Source organism: Dendrobates tinctorius, unplaced genomic scaffold (assembly GCF_039654945.1).
Source record: "Dendrobates tinctorius isolate UK_male_01 unplaced genomic scaffold, ASM3965494v1 ptg000129l, whole genome shotgun sequence".
NCBI lineage: Eukaryota > Metazoa > Chordata > Amphibia > Anura > Dendrobatidae > Dendrobates > Dendrobates tinctorius.
The window spans coordinates 1,300,557-1,313,419 of record NW_027361797.1 but is presented as its reverse complement, the minus strand read 5'-3'; the positions used below and the strand labels follow the sequence as shown (position 1 = coordinate 1,313,419).

Genomic DNA, 12,863 nt, shown 5'->3' with positions numbered 1-12,863 from the left:
GCGACAGTCGTCTTCGTCGTCCCTCTGGTCAGGCGACAGTCGTCTTCGTCGTCCCTCCGGTCAGGCGACAGTCGTCTTCGTCGTCACTCCGGTCAGGCGACAGTCGTTGTCATTGGCCCCTCCGGTCAGGCGACAGTCGTCATCGACACTCCGGTCAAGCTACAGTCGTCAGCCCCTCAGGTCATGCTACAGTCTTCTCTCCAGACAGGCTACAGTCGTCGTCGCCCCTCCGGTCAGGCGACAGTCGTCTTCCTCGTCCCTCCGGTCAGGCGACAGTCGTCTTCGTCGTCCCTCCGGTCAGGCGACAGTCGTCTTCGTCGTCCCTCCGGTCAGGCGACAGTCGTCTTCGTCGTCCCTCCGGTCAGGCGACAGTCGTCTTCGTCGTCCCTCCGGTCAGGCGACAGTCGTCTTTGTCGTCACTCCGGTCAGGCGACAGTCGTTGTCATTGGCCCCTCCGGTCAGGCGACAGTCGTCATCGACACTCCGGTCAAGCTACAGTCGTCAGCCCCTCAGGTCATGCTACAGTCTTCTCTCCAGACAGGCTACAGTCGTCGTCGCCCCTCCGGTCAGGCTAGGGAATAGGGATCAGTGCAGCACTCGGGAGCCACACTCTGCCCTACGCACTATGTCGGCCAGCGATTTCTATACATTTATGGTGGAGACCAGAAGTCAGGTTCCCTTTCTCAACATGCATGGTTGGGAAGGAAACCAACAACCGGCTAGTTTATCTCGGAGTAACTGCGCCACTTTTCCTTTTCACCAGAATTATAAGGATGGTAATATTTGTTGTCACTGGCTAAAAGTCTCTTTCTGATACTTCAGATAGACAGTGCCAGATATCCGCCGTCAGTGTTAACAACGCCACCACAAGGATGGGATTTCTAGTGGTTGTTTCCTGTTCGTGTTTTTTTTTCCAGATATGAGGAAGAAGAATTTGATCTGGGTACCGTCAGAGTTGTAGGATTGCCTGAAGACCTCTATCCATTTCACCCTGTGACTGACCATAAAGGGGGCAATCAGGGCTCCTGCCAGTATTTTCATGAGCGGAGTTTAGTTACTGAGCTTCTACGGACTGAGTCTGTGCCTTGTGACGCTGCCATTGACAGGTGAGAGTCGTCGTAGTTTCTAGCTGAAACACCACCTTATGTATCCTCGTTACATAAGACTGTTATATTATCTAAAGGGAACTTGTCACAGGAAAAATGCTATTACCCTCATATATAGGGTTCATCTACAGGATGGTAGCATTCTGACCCTGCCCGGCACTGGCACCGAGACCCCCACTGCCAGGAGGAAATTAATTTTATTCTACGTTGGGGATGGTGCTGGTGTGGATTCCGTCACCGCTCTGTCAATAGAGAGTGGCAGATGTAACGGCTCCCCGATACTGACTGTCAGCAGCTCAGCATTAGGGCCGGCTGTCAGTCAGGGCTGGGGATGCGGTTACAGCTGCTGCTCTCTATACACAGAGCGGTGACTGAATCCGCACCAGCACCATCCCCGTGACTCAACTTAGAATAAAATTAATTTTTTCCTGTCAGCGGGGGGGGTCTCTGAACCTGCCCGGCACTGGCACCATCAGCGAAGGCTAGGGCAGCTGCTGAGAGTCACTGCTGAGCTGAGCTTTACTAACCCTGCCCAGATCCAGTGCTGCCTCTTGCTTTGCTGATCGACTTCGGTGGTGACGTCACACCGACATTAATCACTGAACCCCATGTATATGGCTTGAGCCACTGAACTTAATGATTGCCTGTCAGCATGACGTCACCGCTGCAGCTGATCAGGAAAAATGTCAGCAACATCAGAGAGTCAGCCGCAGACTCAAGAAGAGTAAGTAACGCTCACTCCTGCAGTGCCTCTCTGCAGCTGCCCCAGTCTTTGCTGATTAACCGCAGCGGTGAGGTCAATTACTGAGCCCATCTCGCGTCGATGGCGCCGGTCCCAGCCCGCATCAATGGCGCCGGTCTCAGCCCCCGTCAATGAGCTGTCAGCATTGGACTTTATCAGTAAAGGCCGGGGCAGCAGCGGAGAGGCAGCTCTGGATTCGGGGAGGGTAATTAAAATTAATTTTACACATCACTGCACTGGTAGGCTAACAATAATTGAAAGGTTATAACCCCTTTAAGACTTTTGTCACCTACAGTTGGCCTATGACCTAAACAGAGGGGAATGTGCGCGTCCTCTAAAATCACAAAGCTGCCTTCCTAGTAATCATGTCTTCTCCGGTGTGCCTGGTTACTGGTGGGGAGAACGTATCTCTGACTTCAATGATGTGAAAGACGCTAATTAAAGGGAATGTGGCATCAGCTTTACTTCCCCTTCATTATAATACTTGATTGTGGCAAGACTTGAAAATAATAAGTTCCTGTATGTTCCCATAGGATTACTCCAGCCTAAGATACTGTGACCCCCACATTTCTCACTCTTGGTTCTTACCCCTAGTACAGAGAAGAGGGTGGCTACACTCACTCGCCAGTCACTTGGCGGCATTTACCATTCTGCCACCCAAGCCATGATCACAGCCTCCTGGTCACCATCATCTGAATGATTGCCCGGCGGTAGAAGCAGCCGCTGCTGAGTACATGTGGCCTATCGGTTTTATACTATATATGTGGCCGTACCTTATCTTCCTCGCACATGTCCATCATTCTTATGTTTTCAGATGGGGAGAGAAGCTTGTGATTGTTGGATCTCAGACCTTGCGCCATCGGACTTTGATTGGATGGGAAGCAGATCCTTCATTAGAGCTCCCAGACTATTCTTACTGTATTCTCGAGAAAGTTGGAAGATCACGATGGCAAGGAGAAATTCAGAAGGACCTGCAGGGTATATTCAAGTATGTGACTGTAATACCACCTATGTTATATACCATAGGGCCTCCCAAGACCCCGGTCCTGTGTACGACAGTAGATGTGAGCACCACGGGATTCTGTGCTTAGTTCTACATAATCACTTTATGCAGTGTATATACTGAGCCAGATTACATAGACTAGATGGGATTTACTTGGCTTTTATTCATTTTAGAGTGGATGCTGGGAAGATCCATTACCTTAGACGTGTGCTGGATAAGAACGGCCTAATCACAATGCAGACCTACGTAATAAGGCTTACGAGTGGAAGTCAGCAGCATTCACTGCTCTTACTGCTGAAGCGGTTTCATGTGGACAGGTACGTTCTCATCAGTTCTGATGTAGACCCATGGGGAAGAGCGCCGTCTGCACAACGGGGCTTCAATATTACATTATGTTTTGGATCAAAGTCAGAATCGCCACTGTGAGCTGCTTGTCACCAGCATTTCCAGCTGCTGGACCCCAGTCAAATAGCCCACCAAGATATTGATCCCTGTCGAACACGAGTGCAGTCTGATCAGCGCATGCCCCGGGGACCCTCGTTGGGTGTTCACAGCTTACACCTTGTCTTCACTAATACATATTGGGCATAGTTTTGTGAAAAACTGTTTGCCTCTTCCAGATTTCCTATTCTTTTACATGTTTGTCACACTTAAATGTTTCAGATCACCAAACAAATGTAAATATTAGACAAAGATAACACAAGTAAACACAAAATGCAGTTTTTAAATGAAGATCTTTATTATTAAGGGAAAGACAAATCCAAACCTACAGGGCCCTGTGTGGAAAAAGTGATTGCCCCCTAAACCTAATAGCTGGTTGGGCTACCCTTAGCAGCAACAACTGCAATCAAGCGTTTGCGATAACTACCAATAAGACTTTTACAACGCTATGAAGGAATTTTGGCCACTCATCTTTGCAGAATTGTTGTAATTCAGCCACATTGGAGGGTTTCCGAGCATGAAGCACCTTTTTAAGGTCATGCCACACACAGCATCTTAAACGGACTCAGATCAGGACTTGACTAGGCCACTCCAAAGTCTTAATTTTGTTTTACTTAAATCATTCAGAGGTCGACTTGCTGGTGTGTTTTGGATCATTGTCCTGCTGCATAACCCAAGTGCGCTTCAGCTGAGGTAATGAACAGATGGCCGGAGATTCTTCTTCATGATTTTTTTCTAGACAGAAGAATTCATGGTTCCATTTACCACAGCAAGTCTTCCAGGTCCTGAAGTAGCAAAACAGCCCAAGACCATCACACTACCACCACCATAGTTTACAGTTGGTATGATGTTAATTTTCTGAAATGCTGTGTTACTTCTACGTCAGATGTAATGGGACATACACCTTACAAAAAGTTCAATTTGTCCGTCCACAAAATATTCTCCCCGAAACCTTGGGGATCATGAAAATGTTTTATGGAAAATCTGAGACCAGCCTTTATGTTCTTATGGCTCATCATTGGTTTTCGTCTTGGAACTCTGGCACGCAGGCCATTTTTGCCCAGTCTCTTTCTTATGGTGGAGTGATGAACACTGACCTTAACTGAGGCAAGTGCGGCCTGCAATTCTTTGGATATTGTGGTGGGGTCTTTTGTGAAGTTGTTGCTGCGCTCTTGGGGCAATTTTGGTCAACCAGCCACTCCTGGGAAGGTTCACCTCTGTTCTATGTTTTTGCCATTTGTGGATATTGGCTCTCTCAATGGTTCGTTGGAGTCACAAAGCTTTAGAAATGGCTTTATAACTTTTTCCAGACCGATTGATCTCAATTACTTTGTGTCTCATTTGTTCCAAAATTTCTTTGCATTCCGGTATGATTTCTCGCTTTCGAGGATTCCTTGGTCTAGTTCACTTTGTCAGGCAGGTCCTATTTAAGTCATTTCTTGATTGAGAATAGGTATGGCAGTAATCAGGTCTACGTGTGGTTAGGGAATTTGAACTCGGCTTCCCCTGATTTGATAAATCACAATTAATTTATAAACATAAGATGGGGAACAATCACTTTTTCATACAGGGCCCTGTAGGTTTGAATTTCTTTTCCCTTAATAATAAAGACCTTCATTTACAAACTGCATCTTGTGATTACTTGTGTTATGTTTGTCTGATATTTACATTTGTTTGGTGATCTGAAACATTTATGTGTGACAAACATGCCAAAAAATAGGAAATCAGGAAGGTGGCAAATTCTCTTTCATACAACTGTAGTCATCTCATTAATGTATAGTAGACTCACGGTCACCAATGTGTCCTGTATTCATCTCCAGAACAAGTGCAGGTTTGGTCACAGAACTTATTAGTTTCTATGGGAATTTCTACCACCTCTGCTGACCAAGATGGCTCTCAGGATCTGTTCTTGATGTAAAATGCAGGTCCCATTGATGAGAACACATCTATTTTACCTTTATGGACATATTCTTTGGATGCCCCATAAATATATACGCTGGGAATACCTCTTTAAAGAGGACCTGTTACTTACTCAAAAAATTTGATTTAAAAGGAACCTGATATATTCCCCAACCCTGTTAGCCTGCAAGGTAATGGCGTTCCAATGCTGTCTGGTCACTGTACTGAAAGAGCAGCTGGGAGAAAATGAACTTTATTCCTCCTAGGAGCCGCCAGGTGTCCGTCTTAGAGGTGTGAACGGAGCAGCTACAGTCAAAACATCCAGCTCCTTTCCCACTCGTAGTAGTGACACACAGAGACCCTATTACCGGTGTAATGACAGCTAAAGCTTTTCACTAAAATCATCCCAAGGCAGAATGCCAAGCTCTATGGTCTCCTATCTTTCCCCCCATTCAGATCTGCTCTTCTGATCTGATCTTAATGGTTGTTGCACCAAGCCGGCAGGCAGCCGCCAGCCACACATCACGGGTCCTCGAGCCACATATGGCTCCTGAGTTACAGGTTCGGGACCCCTGCTCTGGAATATTAACTACTTCACTTATACAATTGTATGTGAACGAATCCCAGTGGATCGATATCTCCGTTGTCAATCATCCTTACTCTGTAAGTTCTGGCTAAGGGATGTAACATGAGACGTCTTTGTATAAGTTATCTATATTCATTTTCATTTACCCTGTCTTAAAAAAAAAAAAGGTATAGTAAATGTGCACAACGTGAGAATACTAACCAGATTTTCTCCAGTCATTGCCTTGCTTTTCTTTCCTTATCTTTAGGAGAAATAAGTATGACTTGCTGACAGAGAGAGTCTCCCAGATATTAAGTGAATGTCCAAATAAAACCGAAACTTTGGTAAACCTTCGAGAAGAACTGGTAATGTATATTGAAAACCTTCAGCTGAATTGTATACTTTCCATGAAGATGTCTCCTTCCTGCTCGCTATTTGCCTTTTCTCTGCCTTTCTCGCTCCCCTCTCTGCCTTTCTCGCTCCCCTCTCTGCCTTTCTCGCTCCCCTCTCTGCCTTTCTCGCTCCCCTCTCTGCCTTTCTCGCTCCCCTCTCTGCCTTTCTCGCTCCCCTCTGCCTTTCTCGCTCCCCTCTCTGCCTTTCTCGCTCCCCTCTGCCTTTCTCGCTCCCCTCTCTGCCTTTCTCGCTCCCCTCTCTGCCTTTCTCGCTCCCCTCTCTGCCTTTCTCGCTCCCCTCTCTGCCTTTCTCGCTCCCCTCTCTGCCTTTCTCGCTCCCCTCTCTGCCTTTCTCGCTCCCCTCTCTGCCTTTCTCGCTCCCCTCTCTGCCTTTCTCGCTCCCCTCTCTGCACTTTTCGATTCCCCTCTCTGCCTTCTCGCTCCCCTCTCTGCCTTCTCGCTCCCCCTCTTTGCCTTCTCGCTTCCCCTCTTTGCCTTCTCGCTTCCCCTCTTTGCCTTCTCGCTCCCCCTCTTTGTCTTCTCGCTCCCCTCTCTGTCTTCTCGCTCCCCTCTCTGCCTTCTCGCTCCCCTCTCTGCCTTCTCGCTCCCCTCTCTGCCTTCTCGCTCCCCTCTCTGCCTTCTCGCTCCCCTCTCAGCCTTCTCGCTCCCCTCTCTGCCTTCTCGCTCCCCTCTCTGCCTTCTCGCTCCCCTCTCTGCCTTCTCGCTCCCCTCTCTGCCTTCTCGCTCCCCTCTCTGCCTTCTCGCTCCCCTCTCTGCCTTTTCGCTCCCCTTGCTGTTCTCCTGCTGCCCTCCCGCTCTCGCCTCTTTGTCCTCCTGCTCTCGCCTCTTTGCCTTCTTGCTCCTCCCCTCTTTGTCGTCCTGCTCTCGCCTCTTTGCCTTCCTGCTCCTCCCCTCTTTGTCCTCCTGCTCTCGCCTCTTTGCCCTCCTGCTCTCTCCCCTCTCTGCTCTCTCTGTGCCCTCTATGACCCACCCCCTTTCCCCTTATGTATTTCCTCCTTAGTTAGCTCCATGAGGCTACAGTAGACTGTTAATGGTTCTCTATTAGCAACAATACAGATTACTTTTAAAGGGAATCTGTCAGGTTTTTGCTCTGTAATTTGAAAGCAGCATGGTGTCGTGGCAGCAAGGGCAGACTGTGCCGAGGGCAGAAGCTGATCAGGGCCGCTGACGGGCCAGCATTGTACCTTATGTAGTGGTTGATGCTGGCCGGCCACATGGCAGATGTGCAGACACATCCACGGCTAGCTGTGTGGACTTTGTTTGAGCTTGGGGTAATGACTGTGTTGGGGCAGCCATTCTCCTGTGAGGGGGTAGCGGGACACTACCTCCTAATTATCGTACATTGTCCGATGGGTGGCCGCACTGCTGGAGCTCACTGTGAGTTATTGCAGGAGTCCGAGCTTTGCTGCAAATCGGGTCCCCCAGCGCATTTCTGCCTCAGTCACGAGGTCTCATCAGGAGAGTGTATTTGCAAGAGGGAAAAGGGGGATCTATAAGATCTATCTACAAAAAACACAGGGTATAATGGTGTCTGCAATGGCAGTACAAAAAATAGTCCCCGTCACTCTGTGACTGCAGACTTGTGAATCCTCACATTGAGTGTACTGCACGCTGTGACGGTTCTGCTGAGAGCACCCGGCGTGGGACTGCAAGTGTGTGATTTCTGTACATGTGGTCCTGTGCCGCCTAGATTTGCCTGGCTTCACCTAATGCAAGTGTATTGAGCGAAGCTGGAGTAATGTGCAGATCATATGACCACCCGCTGCCGGCACTAGAGTGACTGCAGACTTGTAGCTTAAAACTGGACAACCCCTTTAAGGATGGGCCAGTGCTCTTGCTTGCCCCCAAGGCTATCATTTGCCTGCCAGCCAGTGGGGCTGCTGGAGGTGTAGCAGTGCTTTGAATGCTGAGCTGTGTATAACCACACACACACTGCTGACAGGCATTTTCCTGTGTACATTATGTTGCAAGCTGCCAATCAGTGGTGGGGGCGAGGTTACACTGATTAGCTGGACTGCTTTCATCTAGTCCAGCAGTGTTAATCTCCTGCTGATAAAACACTGATTGTATTGAAATTACAGCAAGCTGCTGAGCATGTGATACATATGTGGAATCAGGCTCCTTGCCTCTTTAACATGCTTCTCTCATATCAAATAGAAAAAACTGCGGACAGATAACCATTATTGACATCTCTAATTCTAATATTTAAAATAAAATATATTCACGTTTCCCCCAATTAACCATCAGGAGTACCCCACTGTTGTGGTAGAAGGCTGGCCAGCCTCAGAGCAGCGGCATTGTTGCTCCACTGGTCCAAGCTGAGCGCTTTCCCCGTCTACCAGGGAAGTCGACATCCATTGATCTGGCCAGCCTCAGAGCAGCGGCATTTTTGCTCTGCTGGTCCAAGCTGAGCGCTCTCCCCGGCTACCAGGGAAGTCGGCATCTATTGATCCAGCCAGCCTCAGAGCAGCGGCATTGTCGATCTGCTGGTCCAAGCTGAGCGCTCTCCCCAGCTACCAGGGAAGTTGGCATCTATTGATCAAGCCAGCCTCAGAGCAGCGGCATTGTCGATCTGCTGGTCCAAGCTGAGCGCTCTCCCCAGCTACCAGGGAAGTCGGCATCTATTGATCCAGCCAGCCTCAGAGCAGCGGCATTGTCGATCTGCTGGTCCAAGCTGAGCGCTCTCCCCGGCTACCAGGGAAGTTGGCATCTATTGATCAAGCCAGCCTCAGAGCAGCGGCATTGTCGATCTGCTGGTCCAAGCTGAGCGCTCTCCCCAGCTACCAGGGAAGTCGGCATCTATTGATCCAGCCAGCCTCAGAGCAGCGGCATTGTCGATCTGCTGGTCCAAGCTGAGCGCTCTCCCCGGCTACCAGGGAAGTCGGCATCTATTGATCAAGCCAGCCTCAGAGCAGCGGCATTGTCGCTCTGCTGGTCTAAGCTGAGCGCTCTCCCCGGCTACCAGGGAAGTCGGCATCCATTGATTCGACCAGCCTCAGAGCATCGCTCCTTCTAACATTTGTGCTAGGTGTTTTTGCAGGATTAGACATTATTACACTGCTGATATTGTGCTTGTAGCTAATTACTTTTATTAATGCCTCGATTTTCCGTCTTCATTTGCAGGGTGTGCCCGAGCGACTTTTTAAGAGGCTTTATCATTGTATGGGGAACACTGGCATTATACAGATACTTTCCATACCATTACTGGAGCTTCAGCCACAAGCCGCGCGCTTCAAGACTAAGAGAGGTTGGTTTTGTTATCAGATATTCTGCTGCGTGTGAATAAGCACTTACATAAAACTCCAGCGTTATTACCAACAAATGTGTAAAATGTGTCAAGGCAGGAAATATAATGTTTTTTTTTTTTTTGCGTTTTCCCAGGTACTGATATAATGATCCGATGTATTAAGCTTCTCAAAGAATATAAGAAAAAAGATGATGATCCTGAAGCCGAGGAAGATGTAAAAGCGTCTTTGCCAGTAGATCTCATTTATGAGAAGGATATGCTCACCCAAACCTATGAGCTCGGTATGTATCTCCTGTACTTATTAATAAGGCAGATATTCTACTTGACGGGCGGCTCATGGTCGATTATTAGATCAAATCATGTATCTTCTGATCAGATAATGCAGGTTTTGTTGATGATCTACTAATACGGAAGAATAAATAAATGTCTTTAAATCTTTTACTTGCTCAATTTGATGGATTATCTTAGCTCCGTGCACACTTATTTTCATATTTTACATTGACCACCGCCTTTCTCCCTAAAGTCCTCCACTGTACTTAGGGGCTCCATTGTATGTGCATTTGATTAGTATACTGTAAGAAGCTCTTGGCTGTATCCCAGCTTTGCCACTGGTGACTGTAACTGCATTGCCACAGTAGGAAATCTGGGTTACAGATCAGTGATGGTAGGTTCTGAGGTGGCTGGGAACACTGAGACTGCTGCTAATAGTGAGAAATCTAGGTTACAACACAGTTACTCTGATAATGCCTTTAGAGACTGCTGGGAAGCTGGACCACAAATCAGTGATATGTTCCAAGACTGTTATTGATGATACTAGCAGGTTTACAGCCAAGTGATGATAGTTCTGAGGCTGCTGCTGATGGTGAGAAAGCGGAGTTGCAGCTTAGTGTTGAGACTCTGAGACATTTGCCTGGCAGGAAGTGCTGGTTTCTTGGTGCTGCTGTGATCTTTTTCAATCACAGCTTTGTAAACTTCTGGGTGGCAGCGTTGTAAATGTCTTTTTAGATTGGAAGCTCTTGAAGGAGCATTTTTACCACTGCATCTCAAACATCAGTTACAAGATATTTTGTAAGTGACAAAGTTACTGTAAAAATAACAGCAGATGTGTTTAAAAAGACAGCTCATCGAGCTTTTTGTGAAGGACGGTGTACCGTTATTATTTGCACGACTAGCTTTTACAGCTCTTAATGGAAAAATGGCCGCAAACTTGGTGTTTCTCTGGAAAGAGAAAGTACTAGAAAATTAGTGATTGAAGAAGCCCCTAACCAAAAGGAAGATCTTAAAAAGACTCTTGAAACACTTTTTGTTTCTTAAAATGGATGCCTGCATATGTCACAGAGTGAACTATTTTGCTATCAACGTTCAATATATTTGTAAGAACAAAAAAATTGTTACTAAGACACTGGCAGTAAAAGATACTAAAGCTCATCACAGCAGCCAGTTTCTCCAGATCTTAGTGGAAAAAGTTCTGCAAGATTATGAACTCACAAAATAACAGGTTCTTGCTACTGTAACTGATAATGCTTCAAACATGATCAGTACAATTAAACAGCTGGCAATAAGAGAGAGTCTGCAAGAGGGACATGCTGGAATTCTGATTAGCAAAGTGAGGAAATTGGCTATTGCTGCCAGAACCCCTAATATTGATTCCATCTTGAAGAGACGTGCTGGAAAAGGGGCAATTGTGGATCAAGCCACTCGGTGGGGAATCACCTATTTAATGAGTGAGTGACTGCTTGAGCTGCAACCCTTCCTTGTAGATATGGCGAATCCTCAGGTAACACTACATGATGGTCAATGGACACAATTGACTGAATTGAAGGAATTGCTTCATCACCCATTTACAGTGACTAAAAAGTTACAAGCTGAGGATTTAACTCCTGGCATTGTTATCAAGGAGTGGAAGAATTTGCTATTTTGCCTGTCTCAAAGAGGAGGTTTAATCGCAGATAGCATTGCTGCTTCAATGAAACAGAGAAAGACACTGCTATTAGAAAATAAAATTCTTCTGGCAGCTGATTATGTGGACCCGAGTCATTGTATACTGCTTGATGATCAACAGCTTACCAAAGGAAAAGACGCTCTGACTGAGGTAGCAGTTAGGATGAATGGCCTACAGGACGCCAAGAGCAAGAGGACTCGGGTCCTGTCAATGCTGCCGCCGTTCCTTCATCCTCGTCAGATGAGGAGTTTGATTTCGACAAGTATTTGGACCACATGGACCAGGCAAAGTGTTGCCACAGGGAAAGATTCCACTCCCATAAAAAAACAGATTGACCATATTTCAGCAAAATGTTTCACTTGCTCTCAAAGTAGAAGATTTCAATCGTTCATCAAAACTGACTGTGCATGAGGCAATTCCTTTATACCCGGAAATTGTTAGAGATGTTGCCCATGTGGTTACGGCTTTGTCTCCAACCCAAGTTACTGTAGAGAGGTTGTTCTCTGGCCTTAAAAAAATTAGGTCAGATTTGAGGTCATCTATGAAGGAGGATCTGATGGAGGCGATACTGTGTCTCAGAACAAATTCATAGACTGCACAAATGTTATTCAGCACTTTTTTTGTTGAAAACTTTTTTTTTCCACTTACTGCATAGTGTATAATAAATTGTAAATAGGCAAACGTTTTTTTGCTGTGAAGTTGTATTTCAATAAATATATTTTATGTTCTATCTAAATGGTGTGATTATTGTATCATAATAATGATTAAAAGCCTGATGCTACCATTTTACTACAATAAATTTATCACTTAGGCTATGTGCACACGATGCAGATTTGCTGCGGATTCGCAGCGGATTTTTCCGCGCAGAAACGCTGCAGATCCGCACTGTGATTTACAGTGCAATGTAAGTCAATGGAAAAAAAAAAAAAAGCTGTGCAGAAAAATCAGTGCGGAATTGCTGCGGATTTAAAAGAAGTGCATGTCACTTCTTTTGGGCGGATCTGCAGCGTTTCTGGACCCCTCCATGTAAGAAATCCGCAGTGGTAAAAACTGCAGAAAATCCGCGGCAAATCCGCATAAAAACAGCGGCACGGATTTTGTGCAGAAAATTCTGCACCACTTTTCCTACGTGTGCACATAGCCTTAAACATGAGCCATGAATGAGGGAGTCGGAGCCGGTGTCATGGAAATTGAGGAGTTGTAGTTGGAGGTTTGGCTTACAGACTCCACAGCCCTGTTTGGTCTGTGTATAGTCACAGTCGACTCTTCCCTGTCCACAGAAATAGGGGTAGAAGTGAATGTTTTTGATCTTTTGTTTCTTGGAAGATAACCGTGCCAGTCACTTTTGTCATTCACTTAGTGTGGTAAAACCAGCATTTCGCTTGCTTACGTGTATGGAGACTTCCAGATTGACTGCTTTATGCAGCCAGTCTAATTGACGTCATGTCAGAAGGGCCCAGTTGTTTATCTTCTGTTATTCTTGGTGATCTGAGTATTCTGCTTTT

At 46.6% G+C, this 12,863-nt stretch overlaps 1 protein-coding gene across 1 annotated transcript in view; it reads left to right on the top strand.

Annotated features, from left to right (window-relative positions):
• The window catches only part of GTF3C1 (general transcription factor IIIC subunit 1), a 91,463-nt gene that overhangs the window by 471 nt on the left and 78,129 nt on the right, over positions 1-12,863 (top strand). Inside the window, exons 2-7 of the mRNA XM_073542764.1 lie at positions 918-1,106; positions 2,663-2,836; positions 3,025-3,168; positions 6,025-6,121; positions 9,293-9,416; positions 9,551-9,697. Of these exons, the coding sequence (XP_073398865.1) occupies positions 918-1,106; positions 2,663-2,836; positions 3,025-3,168; positions 6,025-6,121; positions 9,293-9,416; positions 9,551-9,697 (875 nt within the window). The remainder of the gene's footprint in view (positions 1-917; positions 1,107-2,662; positions 2,837-3,024; positions 3,169-6,024; positions 6,122-9,292; positions 9,417-9,550; positions 9,698-12,863) is intronic.